Source organism: Candoia aspera, chromosome 6 (genome assembly GCF_035149785.1).
Source record: "Candoia aspera isolate rCanAsp1 chromosome 6, rCanAsp1.hap2, whole genome shotgun sequence".
NCBI lineage: Eukaryota > Metazoa > Chordata > Lepidosauria > Squamata > Boidae > Candoia > Candoia aspera.
The window spans coordinates 54,657,215-54,677,754 of NC_086158.1; the positions used below are offsets into that span (position 1 = coordinate 54,657,215).

At 39.0% G+C, this 20,540-nt stretch overlaps 1 protein-coding gene across 1 annotated transcript in view; it reads right to left on the minus strand.

Moving 5' to 3' along the window:
- LOC134500470 (guanylate cyclase 2G-like) overlaps positions 1-20,540 on the minus strand; it is a 46,272-nt gene that overhangs the window by 19,753 nt on the left and 5,979 nt on the right. The window contains exons 2-6 of the mRNA XM_063307806.1: positions 11,580-11,928; positions 9,934-10,043; positions 3,069-3,213; positions 2,294-2,429; positions 150-253 (exon numbers count right to left, since the gene is read on the minus strand). Coding sequence (XP_063163876.1) covers positions 150-253; positions 2,294-2,429; positions 3,069-3,213; positions 9,934-10,043; positions 11,580-11,928 — 844 coding nt within the window. The remainder of the gene's footprint in view (positions 1-149; positions 254-2,293; positions 2,430-3,068; positions 3,214-9,933; positions 10,044-11,579; positions 11,929-20,540) is intronic.

Consider the following 20,540-nt stretch of genomic DNA (forward strand, 5'->3'; position numbering starts at 1 on the left):
TCCTACTTTTTTTTTTCATTTTGTGTCTTAAATTGTCAGCTTGTGATCCTGAAGGCAGATATAGTCTCTTTCTACTGAAGCCTTTTCAGCTGAAATCCAAGTATAAATGTTTTAAATTAACATAAATAATTCTATAGCATCACACTCACTGGTGGCATGAGTTTTACAGTGCTCATTGTGAAATCCACAAACTGGTTTGTCATGAGGTATTTCTCCATTTGGCCAACTGATGTAGTTAATTTCTGCAGTGGGACTAAAGAGGAGAGGAGAGGAAGAGGTTAAAATTAAAGGTCAATTATGTTTTTGCAGAAAGAACTTATCTTTATTATTTAACTGTGTTAACTTGTGGTGAATCAACCCATACTTAAAAAGTGATTTATTCATAAATTACATTATATTTCTTGTCACATGATCTCTTCTTTTTTAATACGTTTTATAAAATTTGCATGTATCTGAATTCAAAGAGAATGGGATTCATCAGCATACTGACGGCACTACATTCCAGTAATTTCTTCCAGTGTTCACGTAAATACTAAACAATATGGAAGACAGGATAAATGGAGGTTGGCAGCACTTTGACGTCTTCCAGATGAAGATGTAGTCCCTTTCCTCAAGTGATAGGAGCCTTCTGTTGTTCACATAATAGTGTAACTGGGAGATTGCAATTGTGAGCAATGCTGTTACCGTCCTGTATTAATGGTGTTGTGTCTGTGGATATAAATATACTAACAGCGGGTGCTCACTCTGCCTTCCACTTCTGGGTGATCTGCATAATTATGGAAAGGATTCCAAATGCATACTCTTAGCATGCCAACATTATAAGAGTCATCCCCAAGTCAAACAGAGGAACATGGGAAAATGCTAGAAATTTATTTTCTTTCATTTTTGAGAAGAAGGGAAAGGTTTGTGTGTTTAGGTATAGCTCTGAGAGAGCAGGACAAAACACTTAGTTACCAGGCAACACACAGGCTCTGATTAATTCTTTAGGCATCTAGAATTCTATGAAGGCTCCATCAGCAGCTGCCATGGGACAGCTTGCACACAGCTTTTCTCCATCCCAGTTTTCCATTACTCTTGTTGTGGGTTAGCCACCCAAGATAAAATGAATATAAGCATGTGTTAAGGTTTAATTGCTAGCAAGATTTGTCTGCCTTTTGCTCAAGGTGGTATACATAGTCCCCCTTCTTCCTATTTTCCCTGCAACAACCACTCTGTGAGATATGATGGACTGAGAGTGATTGGCCCAACGTCACTTACTGAGCTTCCATGGTTGACGATAAACTGTGGTCCTTAATTGAAACTTGAATTTCCATGTCTACTTTTATTCAGTCAAGGCTTAAAGGCTTGTCTATGTGATTTCTCCCTATAAATATTACTAAAAACAGTATGTGGTCAGAAACCATAAGATTTGTATTCATGATGTTGCTGCAATATACGAACAAAAGAAGTATTGACAATGTGCTTTGTTATGGCAAACTGTCTCAATTCCTCAGAATAAGCAACTATGCCTCTAAGCTTATCCCTGTTCCCTGAGTGTATGAACAGAGATAAAACTGATTAATTATCTACTTTGAGGTCAAGCTTAAATAAACTTTTCATTCTGAATTTCCTGAATTCTCTGAACACTATAACTATTCAAACAAAAGTCACACTTAAGATCAGTGCCCCAGGGTTCCCGTGCTAGACCCATTTCCCATACTATATGTTGATTCCACGTTTACAGTTCATTATCCACATATGCAAATTGTACTGGTATAGATTCTATATGTACCTAGCCACATAGTATTATCTAACTGACCTTTGATGATTTTGAAAACCAATTTTGGTTTGAGCCATTTAATGCTTAGAGAGCACCAGAAAATGATAGGGTACAGGCTAGGCTGGATAGTTGAGAAAACAACCCAGAAGGGCAACGTCAAGTAACTTTATTATTATCTAGAAAACTATATGGACATGTTAATGATGTCACCAGAGGTTGAGCTCAGTTTGAAAGAGATTTTACTAGATTCTGTACGCATGAACTCAATCTTACAGAACAAGGAACCCATGAAAACAAGGGTCAGATTGCTCCAGCTCACAGAACTTTCCATAAAAAGAACAGGGACTATGATTCTGATTGAAGTAGGTCTAAATTCATCCTTAATAAAATAAAGACAATAAGCTGCTCCTTCAATAGGTGAATAAGGGAACTATATATTATACTCAACAAACTAAATCTTTATGCATAATATTTTCATGCTATCTGAAAGATTAAATTACAGAGTATTTATGAAATATATACAAGCAGAAATACCTTACTATTCTTCTGTAACTATCAAAGTTAAGAACAGGAACAAAGTGAGTAGAATTTCCAGATTCCTGAAGATCATACACAGAGTAATCCATTTTTCTCTCACCCAATTCATCAATGTGCACAGGGCCAGTAATGCCTAAATAACAAAGACACTCAAGATATAGATTGTTAAAAATTTATTATATGTCATATTTTTCCTGGGATAATTCTTCTGAATCTTCAAAATCTGCAGAGATTATGTCTCTGCCTCCCCATTCCATATTAGCCAAACAGCTACTGACCGAAATAGAAGTATTTCCAAGAATAGCATTAATCAATGAAACAATATGAAAAATGAATTGCTTTACTGACTTCTTCATTTAGAACCACTTCCTTCAGAATGATTACAAATAGCATGTGAATGGTGAGAAAAAGATCTCTTGCCAGATTGATCCTTCCCATTTGGTCTTTGGCCATGCTCTCATTTGACATTCAACTCCTCCTTTGGGCAATATGGCTATTAAAATATTTCAATTCATATTTATATGGAGATCCCTGGGAGGTTATTCTACTTTCAGAAATGATGTTCACATGACAGTTACCCATGATACACTTACTCCCACTTTACTCAGCCTACTTTTCTGGGCTTGCATGAGACACTTAACCACACAGGCTAGTTCAGACACCATCCCAGTTTCTTTGTATGTCAGTGTTTTGGGCAACCACAACCAAAATCTATGCTGTATTATTAGCCTTCCCAAATTATAACAACTGCAGTCTTAACATGTGAGCTTACCATACAGAGGGGTATTATTATAGCCTTTTAAAGTGTTAATAAGTGCCCTTCCATCATGGAAATCCTTTTTCTGTTCTGACATTTCTTTTACAGATGATGCATAAAGCAAAACAGCATCATGAAGGTAGGCAGCATAAGAATTTACCTGAAAAAGATACAATACTGTGTATGAAAGAGTTTGGACTTCTGGAAAAAAAAAAGGTTGTTTTCCCCTTGAAATTGTCTGATTGCAAATTAGGCTGGTCCAGGAGGGCAGGGTTCTTGCTTCTTTAATAGTACGGTAGAAGATGGATTTTCAGCAGTAACCTTGCCCGAATTTGCAAAGGCCACACTAATGCAATTTTAGCAGTTTATTCCAAATGCTATTACACATTACAGTCAATTTCTAAAGGTAGAGGTTGAATCTTTCTATTTAAAACTTCAACTATCAGAATTGAAACAGTTAAAAATAGCATAATGAAGTTCCAACATACCGTCTAGGCATGCATCCCATGATTAATTAAATTAGATAGAATCTAGAGGATACATTTGCAGAACATGCAAAATTTGGTTATGATTAACCTTATTTAAGCTTTTTGAAGTTTAGTCTTGTGTGAGAACATAGCCTGCTTGTTAGTTTATATTTTAAGTAATATACCCAAGAGACAGTAAGTTGTATATTGTATTACTACTGCAAAGAAGTAATGATAGTTACTTCATATTTTATAAGTAATACCCTTTCCGAGAACAGTTGGGAGAGTTGCTACTGTACCAGCCTCCCTGCTGTGTAGCAACCTCCCTGCCTGAGCTGCTGGAGGCTGTCTCAGGGTTGGCAGTGGAGTTCCCCACGGCAGTGTAGTTTTGGGGGACTTCAACCTGCCATCCCTAGGGTATGCCTCAGAGGTGGCTCAGGAGTTCATGGCTACCATGGCAGCCATGGGCCTGGTTCAGATTATTCAGGATCTGACTCGAGACAGTGGCCTCACCACAGACTTGGTTTTCTTGTCAGAGCAGTGGCAATGTGAACTACGGGAGAGTTACAGCTGTCCCCATTGTCATGGTCAGATCACGTGGCCTTGAGATTCACTTATGCCGCCCTCCTCTGCAAGGAGGCGGGACCTCTTTGACTGGTCCGACCCTGGCAGCTGATGGACGAGGCAGGGTTTCAGAGGGAGCTGGGGTTATACCCAAGGATCTGCTGCATGGTCCAGTGAGGCCCTGGCTGCTGCCTGGAATAGAGGACCGTGCCTCTCTTGCCCCATTGAACTCAACACTCCCCGTGGTTTAAGGAGGAGCTGAGAGTTCTGAAGAGGGTTAAGAGATGTCTAGAGCACTGCTGGAGGAAGACAAAGACTGAATCCGACCAAACACTGGCTAGAGCCTCTATTAAGGCCTACCTTGTGGCGATAAGAGCGGTGAAGCATCAATACTTCTCCACTCTTATTGCGAGTCAGGTCCACAGAATGCCGCCTAACGGTCCTGTTTAAAATTACTCGATCTCTTTTGGGGAAGGTGGGCCTAGAGATCCACCTACAGGGCCGTGCAGAGCAATTTGCTGAGCATCTGCAGGACAATATCCGCTCCAAGTTGGACTCTAAGTGTGAGGCATGCTCTGGAGAGATACCAGCAGAGCGTACTTACCCAGTTATCTGGGAACAGTTTGATCCTGTTGGACCTGAGGAAGTGGACAGGATCATACAGATAGTAAATGCCACTACTTGTCACCTTTACCCATGCCCCTCCTGGCTGGTAAAAGCGGCTCAGGAGGTGACATGTGGTTGGGTCCAGGCAATGGTTAATACATCCTTGAGAGAGGGGGTGTTCCTGGCTGCCTTTAAAGAGGCATTGGTGCATCCTCTCCTCAAGAAACCATTGCTGGACCCTACTGTTCTGGACAATTTTTGTCCAGTCTCCCATCTCCCCTTTTTGGGGAAAGTGGTTGAGAAAGTGGTGGCTTTACAGCTCCAGAAGGTTCTAGAAGGTTATCTAGACCCCTTTCAGTCAGGTTTTAGGCCCAGATATGGGATGGAAACAGCATTGGTCGCACTTATGGATGACCTCTGGTAGGAGCGGGATGGAGGCAGTGCATCCATCCTTGCTCTTCTTGACCTCTCAGCAGCTTTAAATGCCATCAACCATGGTATCCTTTTGAGGTGGCTCAGGGAGTTGGGGGTGGGTGGCGTGGTTCTGCGCTGGTTCACTTCCTTCCTCCAGGGCCAGTCCTAATCGGTCGTGATAGGGAACAAGAGGCCCGACCCTCAGCCCCTCCTTTGTGGGGTGCCGCAGGGTTTGGTTCTCTCTCCTTTCCTATTCAACATCTACTTGAAACCTCTGGGTGAGATCATCCATCGCCATGGGATGAGGTATCATCAGTATGCTGATGATACTCAATTGGACATCCCCATCCTGGGTGAGGTAAGTGATGCTGTGACTGCCTCTCTCGGTGTCTGGGGGCTGTGGGGGTTTGGATAGGGAACAACAGGCTTCAGCTGAACCTGGTATGATGGAGTGGCTGTGAGTTAATGGCTCTTCCAAATCCAGGACTTTGTCATCTTTGGTTCTGGATGGGGTTGCACTGACCCAGACAGACCCAGTGCATAATCTGGGGGTCCTCCTGGACTCATGGCTCCTGCTAAAAAAGTAGTTGGCAGCTGTGGCTAGGAGGGCCTTTGAGCAGCTTCGTGTTGTGTGCCATTTACGTCCTTTCCTGGATTGGGAGGCCCTTCAAATGGTCATTCATGCCCTTGTTATCTCCCATATAGACTATTGCAATGCACTCTACATGGGGCTACCCTTGAAGAGTATCTGAAGCTACAGCTGGTCCAGAACACAGCCGCGCGCGTTATATATCGGCACACATAACACCTCTACTGCATGAGCTGCACTGGGTACCAGTCTGCTTCCAGGTCCAATTCAAGGTGTTGGTTATCACCTTTAAAGCCCTACATGGCATGGGGCCAGGTTACCTGAGAGACTGCTTATTCCCCATTACATCAGCCCGTCCCACACGATCATGCAGAGAGGGCATGCTGCGGACCCTGTCTACAAGAGAATTTCATTTCGCGGGGTCCAGGAAGCAGGCCTTCTCTGCAGTAGCTCCCACCCTGTGTGGAACATGCCCCCATCGCTCCTGGCCTTCCGGACGAACCTGAAGACTTGGTTATGCCGTCTTGCTTGGATCAGAGAAGGGAGTAGCTCTGCTTGGGGATGGCTGGCACCCTAGTGCACTCCTCACAGACATGGTCTGTGTTAGATCTTCCCACTTGGACTTCATTTTTACTGCTATTTTTATAGTTATTTCTTAGTGCTGTTTATATATCTATATATTGTATTGTTTTTATATTTATTGTTTTAATGGATTACTTTTGTTGTAAACTGCCCAGAGTCCCTCTGGGGGAAGGAGATGGGAGGTGACAAATTTGACAAATGAATAAATAATTGGGGCTGCATCTTAAAGAATTCCAAATTCTTTAAGATGCAGTCCCATTTATTCCAGTGCATTTGCATCATAATAAATGGATTACTGCCTTTGACAATGGACAACACAATTGCTAACCAAGCTGGCTATTAATGACTTCTAGATCTGTGGGTTGCTGGATTTATGTGTAATACTATATTTTAGGCCACAGTGTTGGTGTCACATAACACACACTAAGCCTTAATTAAATATAGCACACTATGGTTTAATGGTTTGTGTAAACCCAACAGTAATTTCCCTATATATGAAGCACTCAGCTCATAGGGTTGTTGTGGGGAAAATAGGAAGAGGAAGGAATATTAGGTAAGTTCAGTTATTTATAAAAATAATAAAGGCGGGATAGGAAATCAATCAATCAATCAATCAATCATATTATTCTCTTGCTATTACCATTAACATTTTGACCAATGTAATTATTAGGACATCCAGCCCTCCAAATGGTCACCATTTTGTGAAATTCAAAGACCAGAACTTTCCCCAACCTTAGGTACAAATCCCAATTTACACAAGCCGAAAATGGCAACTATTTGGGCTTCAGTTGACCCAGTGAACCAGAGAGTTTGGCTAAAGAGCTGCATGCAGTGCAGTTGGGTGAGATGGTGGCATATGTTAGTTACAGTAACTGACATTTCCTAGTATGTCATACGAACATACAGAGTCACTGTTCCTAAGCTTTAAAACTGATGAAGAGTAAGGAAAGAGCAATAGCTACCATGTTGTTACTTGCGAGGAATATTGACTTTGCACCATTTCTTTACTCTGATAATTTCACCACAGCATGATTTTTAATTTCACAGAATCCTTAGTTCAGCCTTTTCCAATTTGATGCCCTCCAAATTTGGAGGAACTCAAGCCCACATTGCTAATGACAAGGGGTTTGGGAAGTTGAAGTGCACGCAGCTAGAAACCACCAGATTGGAGAAAGCTACACGAATTAGCTGATTAATGATTAGTTAAATATTGGGTATATAACAGATTTGGCAGCATTGGCATCAAAGGAAGACATGGAAATGAAGAAAGATTCCTTCAAGCTATATATCTAGGTAAGGACATATTCAATTAATGGCAGTAAATATGACCTCTTCTTGTAAAGAAAAGAAACTGTGCTTCTCATGGAGCTCCTTCATGAAATCAGAATAGGCCTTATATTCCTTGTAAGACCTAAGAGCTATTAAAAAAACAGGCTGATAAGCATCCATGATGCTAATGTGTTCATTATTCCAAGTCTCTTCCAAAAAATAGGCCTGGAAGACAAGAGAGAGAAATTGTGAGTTCTAGCAATAAATATCTCAGTGTCTCAGTGTGTGAACAGAGTACCATCAAATTTCAGTATCAAATACCTCACAGGTAAGTTACCAGTTTTGCCAATGAGATTTTCAACACAGCCTTTCTTCACATTAAATGGGTGTTATGAAAATCCCAAATACATGGAGGAGTGAGGTAAAGAAGTCCTGAGGGAATAAAGAGTTCTGGACTGTACTATGTATAGTATCTCCAAAATAGCCTTTACAAATAAGCACAAATACATATATTTGATCCCATTTCTGTATAGAGTACGTTAGTATATTAGGGGTAAAGATTTAATAGGGTCCATTCCCAAAAACTGTCGGACGGGGTGATTATTCTGTATAAGAAGCCTAACTACCATCGTTACAGTCACAATACATATGTGTCTAAAATACCATGTATGAGGGGTAATGTGAACTCCCCAAAAGGCCCAGTATAGCTTCATAAATTACAAATAATTATACCATGGTGAATAATTGTAACAAATGAACACAGGTAAGAACCTTTCTTAAGGCCTTTCCACTCCTACTGCACTGTCCATTTGCCAGTTGGCAGCCCTGTTTATGGGGACCCAGTCCCTAGAGGGTGGCTTCATATCTATTCTTAGCAGCTGATGGATAAAGTTGATTGGATTTGTGCTGAGTTGAACTCCAGCTATGCAGGTCCTATGGAACTGACCAAGACATGGTCTTGCATGGTTATCTGGGAGGAGTGAGACCCTGTTAATCCTTAATGACCGGATCCTTGGGGTATGAGTACATCCCCTCTGTTTTAGATCCATGCCCCTCCTGGCTGACCAAGACCTCCAGAGAGGGAGCATATGGGTAGATCCATGCAGTAGTAATTGTATTTTTGAGAGAAAGGGTGGTTCCACCTCCTCCTCCAGGAGCCATCTCTGGATCCAACAGAACTGGACAATTTTTGTCCTAACTCCAAAGGTGGTGGAGAAGATGGTTGGCTAGCAGCTCCAAAGGGTCCTAGAGAAGGCATATTACTGGACCCCTTCCAGTCTGTATTCAGGCAGGGATATAATATTCAGGCAGTACTGGTGGTGCTTGTCAGCGACCTTTGATGGGTTTGGATAGGGAGAGTGCATCCATCCTGGCCCTCCTAGACCTCTGAGAGGAAGATCCTCCATGTCTACACCATGGACCATGGTTGGGAGTGAGAGGCATTGTATTGTGGTGGTTCTTATTCCTTTGGGGGAGTTCCAATTGGTGTTGGTGGGGGAGAACACTTTTCATTAACATTTACAGTAAGCCACTGGGGGAGGTTATCCTTCAGCTTGGTGTGCAGTATCATCAATATGCTGATGATATTCATTTGTATTATCTCCACTCCTGGACAATCAAGTGAGGCTCTCAAGGTTCTATTCCAGTGTCTGGATGGAGAAGAACAGCCTTTGTCTCAACCCCAGTAAGACCAAGTGGCTGTGGATTTTGAGTTGTTTTGATCCTGGGACCTGAGATTTTCCATCTTTGGCAGGGAATAGGAAGGAGATTGCAAAGTGTGAGAGTTCTCCTGGACTCACCACTCCTCATCAAACAGCAGGTGGCAGCTGTGTCCAGGAGACCCTTTGCACATCTTCATATTGTGTGCTAATTGCACCCATTCCTGGATCAAGAGGTCCTGCTTTCTATCACTCATGCCTCAGTGACCTCCTGTCTGGACTACTGCAATGTGGCCTACATGGGGCTGCCCTTGAAGACTATCCAAAATTGGTCTAGAATGCAAGGACAAAACGGAGAAGCTTACATTATTTTAATTGTGTCTTAGCCATTTAAGTTAACCATGGCTATGTGTCAAGTTAACACAACCTATAGGTCTACCCTTTTCCAAAATATCAGTTACAGAAAAGAGATACACTTGAACCAGGAATGCTTTTGATTGGAAAGCCTAGAGGATTTTTGTCTTCACTTGCTTAAAACAATTATTCAATATGTTATTGGAATCCCTCACATGGTAAACTAGGTTGTCATGTTTCCCTTTTTGATAATATATTCTAATCTGGTATTTCATTTCTGTGCTATGAGCTAAGGTAACCATTAGAACCATAGTTCTTCTTCCCAATCATGCAATCTAAAAAACATGGTAATAAAACACCCATTGCTACTTACTGACCTCAGACTGTTGTAGAACAAAGAACACATATGGGCCGTTTATCATACCTAATTCTTTGGCCTGTAACAAAATGGTTCTTGCATCCAAAGAATTGCAGATTAAAACAATAACTGCAAAGAAATTGAAACAATTAGTTGTCACTTATCTAAAATTAATACACAAGAGAATGGAAGCTCCAAACAAACAGAAATCAACTCAATAGCATTGCAAAGATAAAGTCAAAGCAATTTATTCATTACTATTCCCTGCACACAGATGTGTAGGGTTGATGTTGGGATTTATGTACAGTATACTGTATCTGTGCCTTATTAAGTATTACAAAAGATATTTGCAACATTAACTGTAAAATGGTGCAGTTCTCTTTAAATATGTTTGGTGAAGCAGCTTAGCAGAAAGTGCTGCTGTGAAACAAGAGTCTTGGGATGACTTGTGAGTGAACTGATCTGGATGATTGCACTGGGCATGAAAGTGGCAGAGAAGATACCCAGCAGTGAGTATATGCCTTTTGGCATGGAGGTGGGATTGAGATGGTGGGAATGATTCTGCCATTGAATGAAAGCTGCCAGTGTAGGGATTGTAACTCATAGAGATTCCTCTTCTGTATTTTTTTTTTAAATGGGTACTTTAAAAAAGACAGCGGTCATTACAAAAACTCTCAAAAGTTGAATGAATTACTGTCCATTATTTACATAAGTCTATGCTATTCAGAGACCTGAATTTGTACTCTTTTAAATTTTTCTAGCACTTTAATACATTTCCAGGGATGCAGGTATATAATAGTAGGTTGGGCATGCTATGTGTCTCATTAGCCGAGGAATGTGCTGGGTGGGGGGGACTAGAAGGCCTGCCTTCTCTGCTGTAGCACCTGCCCCTCTGGAGAATTCTCCCTTCAGAGATCAGGATATCCCCAAGCCTGTTGGCCTTCCATAACGCCATGGCTATGTGCCCAGGCCTGGTTCCCAAGTGTGTTAAGGGCCCCGTTTCTTGGCTATATTAACATCCATGCATTGTTTACTTGGTGACTATATATATTTATTTTGTATTTTAAATTATTTTAAATTATTTAAACTGTTTTATGGTTTTTATGATTGTAAGCCACCCAGAGTCACTTGTTGAGATGGGCGGCTATAGAAATTAAATAAATAAATAAAATATGGTATTTTTACATACCCAACTGGCTAGTGCCATTTAAATCAATTTAATTACCCATCTGCAGAACTAAATCTTAAAAGAATAATATGTTGTAAACAGTAGCAATTAAAGAGGACTATATTCCTTGTACTCCAGAGGCAAAAAATGATACTTGGGGTCTTTAAAAGTCTCTAAATAGATGAGAGAAACATCATCTACCACATGTGCCCCTTAGTGAGAGTATCATTAGCAGCCAAATATGTAGGTATCTCTATACTATGATATAATCCAAACTGAAATTACTATAGCCATTTTGAAATTCTGCTTCCCAATATTAGCCATTGTTACAAATGTCCATTAACTAATTGGAAGTTTACCTCATATCTCCCTCCAACTCTTTCAAAACAAGATAAAGGAGGAGATTAAGTATTTTTATCTTATTTTATTTCAAAGAGCTCATATATTTCTGTAATTTATACTAATTAAATTTTCTTTCCGTTTCTTCTGAAACTTACTTCTGGCAACAGATGATATATAATTGAGCTTCTCTTCATGAAGGCTTTGATCTTTTGTATTGTATCTCACCTTCGCAGTGATTGTTATATTGAATTTGAGTTGGTTTTCTATAGATGTCCATAATTCCTCTGACCCACCCCATGTAAATGCATCATAGGAGCTTCCAAAGAGACCAACATATCTCCACCCAAAATACTGAAGAGTTTTTTGCAGCACTTCACCTATCAGGTGCACTGGCGAGACAAGGTTGACATAAGTGTCATAAAGAAATGAGTCGCTCAGCTTGGCAGTTTGGCCAACAAACCCAAACATGGGAATATTCCAGTGAGAAGCAAGCAAACCTGTAACCTAGGTGAGAAAAATAGTTATAATTGCATTAGTTAATAACACATAACAACTGTATATAAATTTCTTTATTCTGGATTACCATCTATATGAATGCATGAAAAATGTCAACTTGATCACATTTGGATTTTACAAAGAAATTAAGTAATTTCTGGATCTTCCTGCAGCTTCATTTGGCTGGTACAAGCCGACAGAGTCCCTTCAGTTAAACAGTGCCATTTGTCAGGACCCAGAAAGCGTGCCTTCTCTGTTACCCCAAAGAACCATTTTTTGTGTATTGTATTTTTTATTTTGTTTTGTTATATTGTGAGCTGGCCAGAACTGGTCTGGAGGTAGGTGGATCCTAAATCAACTAAATAAATATATGTGTCATTCTGAGTCCCACAATGAATATTATAAATATTAATGGAAATTCCATAAAGACATGAAGCTTTTGTGGAATGTCACATTCATGAAGTTGTAAGAGACAGTTCTGTATATAGAGATCAGGGATGGGAACCTATATTCTCCAAAGGCTGCTGAACAATTATTCACATCATAGTTCATCAAAGGTCTGGACATTTCCTGAGCTCACATGGTAGCCACCTCATAGTTAAGGGCATGGCAAAATGAAGTATTGACATTGTTGCCTCTATTGGTGCCTCCTTAATTCAAATGCATACTATCCTAATATCTTACAGGTGCCATGTGTCAAGCTCCACACGGCCAGGCAAGATCAAGGAAACAAAATCTACACAGATTTCAGAAATATATCTTTAATGCCAGTCTTGTAGTAAATATAGAATCTTGGAAACTGCAAGAAGAATTTCCAACATCCGTTTATAGTGATTTTATTAAGACTGTGTCTCTGAATTATTTGAAAGGATTCTTCCCAAGTTTCTTGACACCTGGGCTAAGTTGCCATCTTTAAAACAATCTGTCAATGGACTCATATTTTTTCTTTTGATTCCTTATGTCTATTCTCTCTTCAATTACTTTCCCAGTCTTCCCGCTATTTCCCAATTTGTTCCATTCCGTAGTACCTCACAAATGTCTGAATGCAATCATCCTCACTTCTGCGGTCTTCAAAATGCCAAGATAAGATAGGGAACATCATCTGTCAATTATAGCTCACTTTAGTTGACCAATAAAAGAGTGCAAAAACCATCATCCAGTCAGTGGATCACCTCCTGAGCTACTACAGATCTTGGAATAACAACAGTTTAAATAAAAGTGATGTATGTAGGCATCCTTTCTAACCCCAACAATACCAAAATGACAAAATGATTTGTGTCATGACATCCCACACAAGGATGTTGATGGAAAGTTTGCATAATGATGTACATTGTACTATTCACCCTCCCTTGTGTATTTACCCCTGCTTCCCTGGACACCTATGGATACATAGGGGTATCGCAAATAATGTAAGTATAAAGTTGATTTAGTTAGACGTTCTTTTCTTTTTTCCATTTTTTGCCTTTAATTTCTTTTGCTTACCATTGCTTACTCTTTTCCTAAATTTTATATAATGTTACTTATCCCAAAAGGTAGGTATATGATGGAAACATATGCATATATGGGAAAAAGAAATACACTAATACAAGTTGCTCCACATTCTTTTGAACTGAGGGGTAATAAGGGAATTATGTATCGAAGAAAATGCAGTGGCAATTTTTGCAATTTTGTTCTCCAACATCTTAAACAAGTCAAGAACATCCATCAGTGATGTTCTCATATGGGATGCAGAAGAAGAATGAAGAGCTACAAGACATACTGGAAAAGCAAGTATAAGAATTATGATGATCAAATTACATGAAGAAACCACCAAAGTGATTACAAGATTAATGTTTTGCACCAGTTACGCCCTTTCCTGGATCGGGAGGCCCAGTCACTCATGCCCTTGTTATCTCCCATATAGACTACTGTAATGCGCTGTACATGGGGCTACCGTTGAAGAGTATCCGGAAGCTTCAGCTGGTCCAGAATGCGGCCACATGGGCTATTTTTGGTGCCCCTAGAAGGGAGCATATAACTTCTTTGCTACGCAAGCTGCATTGGATACCAGTCTGCTTCTGGGTCCAATTCAAGGTGTTGGTTATCACCTTTAAACCCCTACATGGCATGGGACCGGGTTACCTGAGGGACCACCTCTTCCCCATTACATCAGCCCATCCCACCCGATCATGCAGAGAGGGCATGCTACGGACCCTGTCGATAAGAGAATTCCATCTGGCGGGGTCCAGGAGGTGGGCCTTCCCTGCAGTAGCACATGCCCTTTGGAACATCTTGCCCCCAGAGGTGAGGTTAGCCCCATCGCTCCTAGCCTTCTGGAGGAATTTGAAGACCTGGCTCTGCCACCGGGCTTGGGGCAGGGAGGAAAATAGTCATACTTGGGGTTGGCCAGTGCCTTGAAGTGCCCCTCCTATGCAATGACTGAATGAGACCACAACCATCTGGATTTATTTATATTTAGTAGCTTTGTGAAATTGTTTTATAGTGTATTTTATATTGGAATTTTATTATATATTTATTGTTTTTTGGATTATATTGTTGTAAACCACCCAGAGTCCCTCCAGTGGGAGGAGATGGGTGGTGACAAATTTGATAAATAAATAAATAGTGTATACGAGATAATTAAACAAAAATTGGGACATAGTTTGGGGAGTGAAATTAGCTGATAAATATGATTATTAATTTATATAGAATGGAATATTTCCCTTTGAATTGTCTCCCATAAAGCAGCTGAGGGTTGGTGGAAGTTTCAGCAGGAATTACAAATATTTCTTAAAGATTTCTCTGCATTGGTTCTCAGGGGTAACAGAGAAAGCACGCTTTCTGGGGCCTGACAAATGGCATTGTTTAATTGAAGGGACTCTGTTGGCTTGTACCAGCCTGGCAGAAACCAAGGGAGATTGGTGGTCCCTCAAATAACCAGGCTTTTTAATGCAACTTGCAAAGCAGAGGTAATCTTAGCAGTAGGTAATCTTAGTATTTCATCAGATATTGAACAGAGGATTAAGTAATATTCACAGAGGGAGCAAGAGAGAGAAGTATTAATAGCGAACAAAGGAGGAGTAAACCTATATTGCTTACTTCTATGCTAAAGAATTGGTGAGAGTTTATTATTTTACCTCACATTACCCTAGTAATACATACATACAGACCCACTTTCACAGTCAGCAGAGATTCCAGAATCAATATTTAACAATTTAATTTCTTTTGAGTGGGAAGTGCAGTTGGGATTTTGGGGTCTTTTTGAATGACTCCTTATCTACTCCCTGAATTCTATACGCTTTCTGCATTCAGATAGAGAAAGTGATATCAGGTAGATTGAGTTGTTTTAATCCAGTAGTTTCTAAAAATAATTTTCATTCAACATAGTGCGTGAAGATCTCTTTAAAGTTTCTTCAGTCTCAGTATTCTAAACCCATATTCTTTATATCCACACTAATGATCTGTAAGCATGAAAAGTTCAATCCTTCCATACTATATTACCTGTACAACCAAGGGAAATAACATATGCTGTACCTAGGAATGTTTAAATATAGGTCAAGAATTGGCACAAGATGATTTATCTATTCAACTACACAAATCCATAAGCTCTGCTACAGCTGGGCTGCTGCAACTATGCTATTTATTCTGGGCTTGTAGGTAGGGGGGAAAAAACGGGAAAGAAGGTGAGGTTAGTAAATAACAGAGTGAGGCTATCGTCTGCTATACATAAAAGGCATTATTTAAACAGAGATAAATTTACTATGCTGAATGCTCTGCAGACAAGATCCAACTGTTGGTATATTCACAGCTGAGTAATCATTAGTACACCATATTTCCAGGAGTGTGGGTTGTTAACCAGAACAGATGGAACAAAGCTTGTCATCTTTTTTTTTGGACTTTGTAAGTACATGAATCTTATTGCTGAAGTCACAAATAATCCTAAACCATATTGTGGTTTGTTTGGTTTTGATTTAATGTTGATTTGTGACACTAAAATCTTTGTGATAGACCAATTTGACAGATGGGTTCACACATCAGATTAAATCAAACAAGTTTTATAAGGTTTTGACTTATCATGTGAACCCAGCCTACTGAGATGTTTTCAGTAAACCATAGAAAGTACATGGTTTAGCATTTTTCATGAATAAACCAAAGAGTGGAGTGGTATTAATAACACCCTGGCATATGGAGTAGTTTACTTTATTCAAAACCATTTCAGCACTTAGGTGTGTTTGCTTGCATAACCATGGATAATTATTTATCCAAAGATACAGCACCAAGGTTTGCCCCACTTATACCTGCAACACATATCTATCTCTGACAACATCCCCAACATTTTTGCATTGACTAGTAGGCTGATGCTTCCTGATAGTGTGTATGTATGTAATTATAGATACAAAATAAATTTTGCAATAGCCCAGTTAGAGGTGAAACTATTATAGACAGAATGACCAAAGACTTAGCCTTCCCCTATCAATACTTTCTTCATCCCCTTTCACCACAACAGAACAAGGTAAGTACATCAATAACTATTTCTGTAAAAGAATGTAGAGTCTAACATTGATGAATGAATGGATAAGATTTTGAAGAGGAGAAGTGGCTACTTAGTTCTGGAAAAGTGGAAAGGATGATAAAGGGACTGAAAATAACTCTGCCTTGATACTGTTCGATGTAAGATGGGGGAGGCAGAAACCCTACAACCAAAAGGATTGTTCTTGGAATTGTTGCAGTGCCTGTTTCCTGACTTTGCCTACCTCAAAAGGCTGGCAATTCTTGGATACAGACTGAACTACATTTTCCTCAAAGTTGTAGTTACATGTGACATACTACATTTAAATGACCTGTTGTAGCATCTCATGCAAAGTCTAATGTACCTGATGTATAATTTTCTGGATAGTGATATTTTGTAAAGACCATTTATTTCCTAGAATATCAGTAATTTCTTTTAATAGTCATACTTTCTGTTAGCATTTACTGGATAGATTGGAATATCACAATTGAAAGTTATAAAAGAGTGAAAATTCTCCACAATGCCTTACGAAGTACCATGGGAAAGCTATGACTTAGGAAAGCTACATTTGTTGACAGCTGTTTATGCATGTAGGAGGATCAGATAAAAGGATGGCAAGTCCCAAGGAGAATTACTTTTTCTTACTTTACAGCAATTGCTATTACAGGTGTAAGCTCAGCATTGCCATGATGTCAATTGTCTTCCTAGGAGTTTAGAGAAACAAGGCTTTTCTCTAAGGAAGTGACTGGTGAGTAACTGAATAAACAAAACATAAGAGGTTTTTAATCAAAGAGTATTTCTTTCTTTCTTTGCTGGATACCCATGTGTCCAAGATAAAACAACTGCTAAAGAAAAGGAAACATGGTAGGGTGAATGTGTGTGCTTATTAAAACTATAGATAAATAAATTGCTTTATTTAAAGTGTGGTGAAAACTTCAGAACTTGATTTAGAGTGTAACTTCAGTAGAATCACGTAAGAGTGCTTTTCAAACAACTTGTGATAAATACTGTATATTAAATATATAAATCTGCTTGGGCTAAATTCTGATGTGGAATAATCTGAGAACTGGCTCTTAATAGCAGCCATCCACTTTTCCATGGTGGACTGTGAAAAATTCTAAGATCTATGCTTCTCTCATTTGTTAAACAACTTTGTATCATTTCAGTACTAAATGCTGTTGTCTGTTAGAACTTGCCTCTGAGTTCTTGTAATTTTTGTTTGCATGACACAACCTGATACAGAGCTGGGATATAATTATTATTGCTATTCTTCCTGTTCATCTATTTGCATTCTTTGAAAAGAGTTTTACTTTTTTATAATTTTTATTGAAGATTTTTATTACAATATTAAAAGCAAATGCAAACTAAATTCAAATAGAAGGAGACATAGAAAGAATAAAAAGTGCAAAGAAAAAAAGAAAAAGATAGTAAGATAAAGAAAAGGAATATACATACAAGTGACTTCCAATCTTTATCAAGACAAGTATAAACAAGCTTAATAACTCTTCACCCCTATAAGGTTACAAACAAATACATACCTCTTCTTTCTATAAACCATCCCTTATGCAAATCCACAAATCATCAACTTTTCAGTCCTGGTGTCAGCAAAAAGTCTGTAAAGGGTTACCAGAGCTTTATATAAAGGTGTCTTATTTTAACCTTGATCAAACAAACTGACTTTATATTCCTTCCTTTTACTTCTGACAATCTTGATCTTTAATTCATTCAGATGTTGTTGCAGAATTTGGTCTCTCTTCAATATTTCTTTTTCCCATCCCAAGGGCTTCTTTGAGGCTCTAGCAAACCTCTTTTGTAAATCCAATAAAAAGACATTATTCAGGTCATTCTCTTGGTTTGTCATTTGTATTTCCACTTTGATTTTCAAAGCTTTAACCAACTTCTTTTTTATATCCAGTAGAAAGTCCTTATCTGGGACATTTTCTTCGCTTGTCATTTGTGTTTCCACTTTAGCTGCCTTCTCTGTCTTATAAGCCACACTTTTTTTATTATCCAGTATTTCTGGTTCTGATATTTCTGCATTTATTCAGGCAATTATTTTTCATATCTGTCATTCCTTCTTTAACATCTTTTGAACATAATCTATGCATAGAAGCAGACATCATTGCTGACATTGTAACTACTAATTTATGGCCCCATTCTTCAAAAATCTGCTGCAGTATTTCAAATGTTATAACATTTTGTGTCATTTTGTAAATCCCCATACTAACCAAAAACCAAAGGCAAGTTTACAGTTTTATTCCTTTTCCTTTTCTGCCTGGAATTTTTAGTCCACTGTAGTGTCCAATTTCTGAAATCACAGTTTCCAATCTCTGTTATGACTTAAGTTAGGCAAAACAAGTTGGTTCCCACAAAAACCTGTTTATTTTATAGAATTATTTCCAAAATCTTATAGTAAAAGTCTCAATATTCCAAATTTGTCTGGACCTTAATTCGTTTATAACTTTCTTAGATCAAAGTCCTACTTACCCTTTTGCCATTTATTTCCAGTTCTTTAAATTCTTAAACTTATGGTAATTTTTCTTTTGCTCAAGAATGAAAGTAAACTTACCAGATGACTTTTCAAACTTGTCATTCTGAAGGTCTCTAGTAGCCTTAAGATAGCTAAATAGGCAATTTCTGAAAGTGACTAGAAAGCAAGATTAGCCAATCCAGTGTCCTTTAAAAGGCTCTGCTGCCATTGTGAGCAAGATTGTGAGCTACTGGATGATAGGTGAACCCAGAGTATTTGCCAATCATGCTAAGCTATAATGTGGTTCGCTTTGTTTAGCCTTGTGTGTTTTGTGAATTTGCCCATTATGGTTTATAAGCCACACTTTACAGCTTAGGTTAGTGTGAACCAAACAAAAAATAGTTTTTTCAATCAACCATGGTGAAACAAGCTAGATAAGCAGACTGTTGTTTTATATTTGAAAATATTGTTTTAAAATTGTTTCCTTTAAAAACAAGCTGCAAAATGTTGCAATATTAAGAGCCCACAACTCACAGGACGCTGTGAGAACACAATGACCTGGTTCACATGTCATACTTAAGCTACAATTGCTTAACCATGTTAAATTGAATAAATAAGAATTAGCTGGCTTCACCAAGCATACTAAGCCAAAACCAAACAAACCACATTATAGCATAATGCCACATCTGAACCAACACAATGTCTTAGCATTACTATGGTCTGTAATTCAATATTATCCTAAACTGGCTTTCTACATTTGTAAATATAACATAGAAAATTAGGAGAGGAAGAACTACAGTGGTAGATTTATCTGATGTTTGGTTCCTGAGTCCTTACATTGTGTGTGTGTATATGTGTGCTGTTACTATTGTTATTATTACCACTGTCATCAAGGATAAAATTCTCCACTACCCACTTTCAAAAAGAACTATAGGTGTTGTTGTTGTTGTTGTTGTTTATTCATTCAGTTGCTTCCAACTCTTCGTGACTTCATGGACCAGCCCATGCCAGAGCTTCCTGTCAGTTGTCAACACCCCCAGCTCCCCCAGGGATGAGTCCATCACCTCTAGAATATCATCTAGTCAAAGGCTTCAGAATAGTCAATAAAACAGAAATAGATGTTTTTCTGAAACTCTCTGGCTTTTTCCATTATCCAGCAGATATTGGCAATTTGGTCCCTAGTTCCTCTGCCTTTTCTAAACCCAGCTTGTACATCTGGCAATTCTCACTCCATGAATTGCTGAAGTCTACCTTGCAGGATCTTGAGCATTACCTTACTGGCATGTGAAATAAGTGCCACTGTTCGATAGTTTGAACATTCTTTAGTGTTTCCCTTTTTTGGTATGGGGATATAAGTTGATTTTTTTCCAATCTGATGGCCATTCTTGTGTTTTCCAAATTTGCTGGCATATAGCATGCGTTACCTTGACAGCATCATCTTGCAAGATTTTGAACAATTCAGTTGGAATACTGTAGTCTCCTGCTGCCTTGTTGTTAGCAATGCTTCTTAAGGCCCATTCAACCTCACTCTTCAGGATGTCTGGCTCTAGCTCACTGACCACACCGTCAAAGCTATCCCCGATATTGTTATCCTTCCTATACAGGTCTTCCGTATATTCTTGCCACCTTTTCTTGATCTCTTCTTCTTCTGTTAGGTCCTTG